General features: G+C 37.0%; 1 protein-coding gene across 1 annotated transcript; it reads right to left on the reverse strand.

Moving 5' to 3' along the window:
* Positions 1 to 927: 927 nt before the first annotated feature.
* Positions 928 to 4,075, reverse strand: LOC114744131 (glyceraldehyde-3-phosphate dehydrogenase 2, cytosolic). The gene is made up of 12 exons (XM_028932321.1): positions 3,868 to 4,075; positions 3,737 to 3,760; positions 3,478 to 3,578; positions 3,100 to 3,215; positions 2,901 to 3,000; positions 2,461 to 2,607; positions 2,320 to 2,380; positions 2,136 to 2,233; positions 1,911 to 2,053; positions 1,696 to 1,779; positions 1,486 to 1,575; positions 928 to 1,375 (listed from the first exon to the last, which is right to left on the reverse strand). Exons 1-12 carry the CDS (start codon positions 4,073 to 4,075, stop codon positions 1,330 to 1,332), a joined length of 1,218 nt encoding a protein of 405 aa, XP_028788154.1. The 3' UTR covers positions 928 to 1,329.
* Positions 4,076 to 7,792: the final 3,717 nt, after the last annotated feature.

Here is a 7,792-nt window from a genome sequence, read left to right on the forward strand (position 1 = left end):
TAGCCACCCTTAGAGTCTTGCAATGGCCGAATCCGGATTAGTCCAAGCCCATTCTTGGGATACCGGGTGAAGTAATTCAAAAAAAAAAAAAAAGAATGGTAATGAAGACAGCTAAAACTACTCTTTAACAAAATTTCATACGGTACAAATAGCATTTTAATAAGATTGAGAAGTGCCTCTCTTTTTTAATACTAAAACAGGGGAGCCCATCCTTTACTATTTTTATTCTTTACTTTTTTTGTTCTTCATTCATATACCTTCTGCATATATTGTTTCAATTTCTTCCTCAATGTGACCATCCTGTATATAATGCATGCTCCTACTTTTTTTTTTGGCCAATATACATGCTCTCGCTAACACTTAACACTCTTCTTCATGTATTTCTATGTGAAGTAATATAATATACATATAATTTTACAAGTACAGCTGATATACATTGAGTTAAAATTATATTCCGTGCCGCCTTACATGTCTCACATTTATTGAGTTTAGAGGCGCCTCTTCATCTCATCATTCTCTTCAGTGTATTCCTCACTCTAGGCTTTTCCAAATTCTTAGACTATCATTGTATGTTTTCTCATGTTCTGTTACATGATTGTCTGACAGGAGTCGAGCCGACGGCGAAGGAAACGTGACCGCGGAGATGGCTGCAGAGGAAGCCAGTGACTTTGTGACCAAGGGAAAGAAAAGAGCAGGGAAGGAACGGCAAGTCATTTACTGATTGAGAAGATGGTGGGAAAAGAGATGGTGTTGGGAATGAGCCAAGGAGGGGGAAGAGGCTGCATGAACCTGGGGTTATGGTGGAGGCAGAGAGAAAGTGCACAAAACGGGGGCCAGTAATTAACCCTCAATCCGCTAGTTTACCAATTGTACCTCCCTCTCCTTTCCATTGTTTGGCCAATAGTTGTACTTTCACGTAATTAGGAATTTGGAACTGAAATAATTCAGCCTGTTTTATTTAATAACGACCAAGGTATGATTGCTTCAATATACTCGAGAGGCACCGCACAACCTCGTACATTTTCTGTACTCTCCGTAGGCTAAACAACCATAATTTGAAAGAAACAAAAATCAGAAACGGAGACACGAAAACCATCTGACATCACAAGTCAAAGACATACAGGTATAAAAATTCAGAATCTCCAGCTCCTCCACAAAAGAGGCAATTAAAACGAAAGGCCTAAGAAACCAACGTTTCCCACAGCAACACGAGGGATGCAGTAGGAAACCATTTATTTGGAACTCTCAGTCTCCATGACAGGAAACTAGACTGCGACTACGCCAAACTTTATAAAGACAAGCACTCAGCAGGCTACTTGCAGTACCGGCTTAATGAGTTTTGGCCATGTGAGTAATCAAGTCAACAACGCGTGTGCTGCAATATTAAAGACAAAGCAAGCATTAGCTATCTACCACTTTACCCTTCCCCTGACCAGCTTTAAAGGTACCGCTACCATGCAATAGTAAGAAAGAAAGATGAATTACCTGTAACCCCACTCGTTGTCATACCAAGCAACAAGCTTCACAAAGTTATCGTTCAAAGCAATACCTGCCTTAGCATCAAAAATACTTGACCTGAAAGGAGGAAAAAGGTTAACATACAACTCCTAGCTCCAAGGAAATATATGGATCTAAAGAAGACAAGATAAAGAATTTGATGAATTTAACAACTTCCAATCAGATGATGATCCGCACCTGCTGTCCCCAACGAAGTCAGTGGAGACCAAATCTTCTTCAACGTAACCAAGGATTCCCTTCAACTTGCCCTGGGACTCCTCCCTGAAAGACAGTAGCATCAAATCAGACAAGCCAGAAGCAAAGCAATCCCAAAAACATTCCAGCTAATATCAAAGAGTTCAACGATCAAATAAAAGTTAACTATAAGAATTGCTTCGAGAATAAAATCTTACTTGATGGCAGCTTTAATTTGGTCATAGGAGGCTGCCTTTTCCAGCCTCACAGTGAGATCAACAACAGAGACATCCACAGTAGGAACGCGGAATGCCATTCCAGTCAATTTTCCATTCAAAGAAGGAAGAACTTTCCCAACAGCCTGACGCAAACAAGAGTATATCAGTGAAGGAGACCAGAAAAAGGTAACAGCTTACAGTAATATATGAATGCCAATTATTCACCTTAGCAGCTCCAGTGCTGCTCGGAATGATGTTAAATGAGGCAGCTCTTCCGCCCCTCCAGTCTTTACTTGATGGCCCATCAACAGTCTTCTGGGTAGCTGAGCGGCAATATAGCAAGAAAGTCACAATTACTCTTAGCACACAAAAATGAGAAATGCTAGATGTTACAGTTAATTATACCCACCAGTGATGGAGTGAACGGTGGTCATTAGCCCCTCGACAATGCCAAATCTATCATGAATAACCTACAATTGACAAAGGAAGATTAATATAACAGAACAGTATGGCAAACAAATACAGTATAAGCATCCGAAGGCCTAATAACCTTGGCAAGTGGAGCAAGGCAGTTGGTCGTGCAGCTTGCATTGGAGACAATATTCAGTTCCGGCTTGTATTCGTGCTCATTAACACCTACGACAAACATGGGAGCATCTTTACTAGGGGCAGATATGACAACCTTCTTTGCACCACCCTGGCTCAAGCAAAACAAATCAGACAAATAATCATTTCACACAATCCTCACAAATCCAAACTGTGATAAAATACCATTGAAAAAGAAATTATAAGCAAAGTGTATGTAAGACGGGCATTTTTGACATGCTTCTAGCTAAGCTTCAAGACCCAGCGCCAATCAGTCCCAAAAGATGTTATACAAGAAAAGATAACAGTGAAAAGTTATACCATTATGCAAACGTTTAAAATAAGCTTGTATGAGCAAACGACAAATACTAAGGGCAAGAGAATGGGCAGTGCACAAAGGCAAACCTTCAAATGGGCAGCAGCCTTCTCCTTGTCAGTAAAGACACCGGTGGACTCAACAACAAACTCAGCTCCAGTCTCAGCCCAGGGGATCTCTTCCGGGTTCCTGATACACGAAGTTACAAGGTTAACGTATAATCTTCACCTTCGAGACGTAGTGTTAACATTTACCAGCACAACCATAAGAAAATTTCTAGAGCATCACCTGTGAGCAAACACAGTGACAGACTTTTCACCGAAAAGAAGGGTTTTAGAGTCCTTGACCGTGATATCGTGATGTTTCCACTGGCCGTGAACACTGTCGTACTTGAACATGTATGTCTGCCAGGCACGAGTGACGATCACTCAGAAAAATGTAAAGGAAAAATCGTAGGCCAAATTCATAATTTCATTCGTACAGTGGAAAACATGTGGAGCAAGTCGACAACTAAAGACTACCAACTTAAACTGAACACGCATCAACTCAATGGAAAAGCTGAACAAAACAGAACTAGAATCCGATCAGAGAGCTAATCACAGCTGAGTGACGACAATTCCACACATACGGTGATGAAACATGAACATAGATAACGGTAAGGTATACCATGTAGTCGGTAGAAATGAAAGGGTCATTGACAGCAACGAGTTCGATATCATCTCTCTGCAGAGCCACTCTCGCCACCAAGCGACCAATCCTTCCAAATCCTGGAAGCGAAAACGCAAACGAAAACAAGAACTCGAATCACTTCAGGAAGTCACTGACAAATCAAATATCCAAATAAAAAAAAAAAAATAGACTCGATCCAAGCGAACGAGCAGAAAATGAAACCAGAGGATGTAGATCGTAGTAGAAGATCACTTACCATTGATTCCGATCTTGATCTTGCCTGATTTCAAACGAACAAAAACAAGAATGAAATAGAATCAGATCAGAGAAGATAAAGTAGAATAATGAACGAAAATAAAGTAAAATCCATGAAATAGCAGTGATTACCCATAGTTGCAGAGGGTGGAGGGTCCAAGGCCGAGAAGACACAGCAGAGTAGAAATGAGAAATGAGAAAGCAGCGGAAGACAGCAAAGAAAAGTAGTCTTAGGGTTTGATTTATTTAAAGCCCGAAATGACTGGTGCTGGACACTGCGGGCTGGTAAGAGGGTCCCACTCACATCACTACCACGCTGCATTACCGGCGCATGACCCATGATGCTGTTCCTTACTTTCTGGCCGCCTGATTGTCCTTTTTTTTTTTTTTAAACCAGATTTTCTATTATTTTGATCAGAGGAAAGTGTATCCTAGCAATGGTAAACCTAGTTATAAAAGGAGGAGATTAAAATTATGAAAAAATTGCCAAAAAAAACCGTTAAAATAAAAAAATTACATACAGAGACCTCTTCATGAAATTATTATCAAAACCCATACTAATACTATCATACTTCCCAATTTATTTATTTTTATTTTGATGGTCTTTTTTTTGTGATTTTTCCTAAAATTATTTACGTTATACTCCTCCGATCCTTAATATAGGATCCAATTCTTGAGTTGGTTTTGGTTCTAAATATAAGACCCAGTTCTCATATTTATTAATTTTCTCTAAATTACCCCTATAGATACTTTCTCAACCATAATTAGTATTGATGTCAATTTTAAGGGGTATTAAGAAAGATGATTATGGTGTTTTAGGAAAAATGTGTCAATTTTCCTATAATTAACTAACTTACCTAACTTCTTTAATCTAATCAAATTAGTTAAATGAGTCTTATATTAAAAATAGGAGGAGTAAGTTTTTTCCAATTGAAAGAGAACGAAACCAAGGATCTAGATTGTTAGCGCTAGAGAGGTCAAGAGTCTTACTCACGCTAGCTGTTCCGCTACAAAACCGGCGTATGACCCATGGTACTGTCCCATGGTTTTTGGCCGCTTGATTTTCTTCTATTATTTTGATTATTGATTATTGATCATGGGAATGTGTATTATCATTATTTTGTTCCAAATCTCTCTTTTTCTTATTATATATTTTCAAAAATAAAATAAAATATTTATATAGTCTCGTATATGTTTTTTTTTACCGAATGAATTGTTGTATTTTTTGTTGATAATGAAATCTATTTTTCTTAAATATTCTCATTGAAATGTATTGTATAGTTAGAAAAATAGGTACAAATGATAATACAAGGGATAAAAACAGGGGAGACGATAAATACTACAAATAAAATTCGTGCTACGATTTTATTGAAAGGACGAGGAGACGCTGAGAAGGATCTGGAGAGGGGGGATTCGGAGGACACATCAGGTAGTGGAGAACCGGGAGGTTCATATTGGACGACACGTTGCTGTCGGCTTTTGAAAACTTTGGGGGTTCGAATTCGAAGCAAAAGACATTGGCTATTTGGCTGTGAGATCAGCCACGTCTGAGATGTCAACAGCCACACCAACCCAACAAAGTCAGAAAAACCGGAATATCGTGGGGACTGGGAAGCTTGTGCGGGCAATCTGAAATGTTCCATATATCTCTACGCGTCAATAATTTGATCCCCTTCACAATCACTTCGTACTATGAAAGCTAGCTTTCCAACAATTGCAAGATTATGAATTTAGGGTGTGTTTGGGTGACACCCCAAACCATGGTTTGGGGAATAATCTACCCAAACACTCCCTCCAAAAATCAAAACCATGGTTTTGGGTCAAAACCATGGTTTTGACTCCAAAACCATGGTTTTGGAAAAAGCAAATTTTTTTTGCTTTTGGAGAAAGAAGGGAGAGTGTGAGGGCCTATATGATATGTATCTTGTTATTTTTTTTATAAACATATTTTTTATAAATATATTTAATCTTATATTTTATAAATATATATACACATTAATTATTTATTAATTATATTATCTTATGTATTATTAATTATGTTGGTAAAAAACATATTATTAACAATTTTATTCCTTCAAATTAAAATATATCATAAAATCTATTTTTTTTGTAATTATCATATTAACTTATGTCTTTTTTTTAGTAATTTGTATATATAAAAAGTGCTTCTGATAACAACTATCCAAACACTCTCACTTCTCAGAATCACTTTTTTACAAAATCTATTCTTCACAGAATCTATTTTCCCAGAATCTATTCTCCAAAATCACTTTTCCAAACCACGGTTTGGTTTCATCCAAACACACCCTTAATCTTACACTAGGAGCATCTGGAATAACCCTTAGAAAAAAATACTTTTTTATGCAAGTTAAGATAAAACTTTTCTCGTATGTTTATTTTAAATACCATAAAATCATTTATATTTCTAATAAGCTAATTCACCCTCATACTGTGAATGTCTGATCCTCTAATATTATTATAGGCTTCATTTAACACTATAATTTTGGTAATTGGAAGCCTTTCTTACTTGGTCACCCAAAACAAACAAATAACGCTGCTGCTATCAAGACAACTTGTTATTGATAGATGGTTTGCTTTTTTAAAAAGGGCGGAAGAAGTAGTGGTGGTAAGGTGAATGAATATAATGCAAGAGACAAGTAGAAAGGTCGGACGGTGGTTCAACCACCAGGAAGTAAGGGATGAACTGAAGTTGTCTATTTTATTGAGTTGGCAAGCGGATCTGTCTAAGCTCTCAACTTTCAAGGGATATCCGTGAGCAATGGTTGACTTGTTCTTTTTAATTCTCGTTGCACTCCCAGCTACAAGTTTAACGCAACTTTGTGAACCATTTGTTTTTTCCCCTTCTTTTCTTTGTGATTCTTGTATGCTTTAGATGCCGGTCAGAGGGGCAACGTAACGTTTAAGACATGTTTGGGACATGGGTAGTACGAGTTGAAACTCTTCATTGAAGTCCATTAGACGAATGGGTTTCACAAAAGTTTCTAAGCCTTAGCTTTGATCACTTTATTTAGGTCCTGTTTGGAATAACTTACAAGTAGCTCATAAGCTGATTTTCAATAGTGATTTACAAAATACGAGATAAGTATGTGAGAAGAGTTTTGTCTTAACTTACATAAAACATGCTTATAGGAATTTCCACTACTCTGCCAAACAGGACGGGATCATAAGCCCAGCTTTTGGACGCCGGCCACTTCATCACATTTTAAACTGTGTATTGAAAAAACAAAGATGCACTTTTGAGTAGAGAAGGGAAATCGAGAGCATTTTTGGATTAAAATTATATCAACCGTTGGATTGTTTTCTACGTTGAGGGGATTAATTTGTCTATAGGATCGAAGTAGTTATCCGTGTACACTTAGTTTTAAACTCATCCAATGCTTGTGAGTAATTAAGAGTCTTTACTAAGCAAATCATGTCATTAAACAATTGTTTAAGTAATTACAGTACTACAGGGAAAAGAGGCAATTATTTGGATATTATCCCATAATCGTATATAGGTTAGTATGTACCAAGAACCAAAGAAAATTCCCCTCCTTAGCATATATGCTAAAATCCATCGCCCAAGCCAAACAAACAGTAGTGACTATATAGAAACCTCCCCCGTCAAGTTGATCCTTGATTTTATTAATTTTCCGACTCTCTTGTCAACATAGTGTCATAACTATGCTTTCAACTAAATGCAGGGGAATTAATTCTCTTATTTTTTTATTCTTTGCCACAAAAAAGTGCCAAAGTACACTAAATCAAGAATTAATAATGGCAATATCTTTCGAGAAATAAATTGATCAATGGTCAAGTTGATTTTTTTTTTTGGGTGCGATAATACTATAATAGTCAATCTGATTTAATTTAATACTTATATATTTGTCAACTTATATCTTAAACCATACAAGCATGTTTATACATAAAATGTGAGTCCCATGCACCACTTGAAGTTTGAGGAATCAGTCGTACTACTTTTAACTTCGCATTGATATATAACTTTTTGGTTAAACAAAAAAATATTACATTCAATCCTAATCATAAGAGTTAGTTT

The sequence above is a fragment of the Neltuma alba genome, unplaced genomic scaffold (genome assembly GCF_004799145.2).
Source record: "Neltuma alba isolate B1F8T4 unplaced genomic scaffold, ASM479914v2 tig00004271_pilon, whole genome shotgun sequence".
Classification (NCBI taxonomy): Eukaryota; Viridiplantae; Streptophyta; class Magnoliopsida; order Fabales; family Fabaceae; genus Neltuma; species Neltuma alba.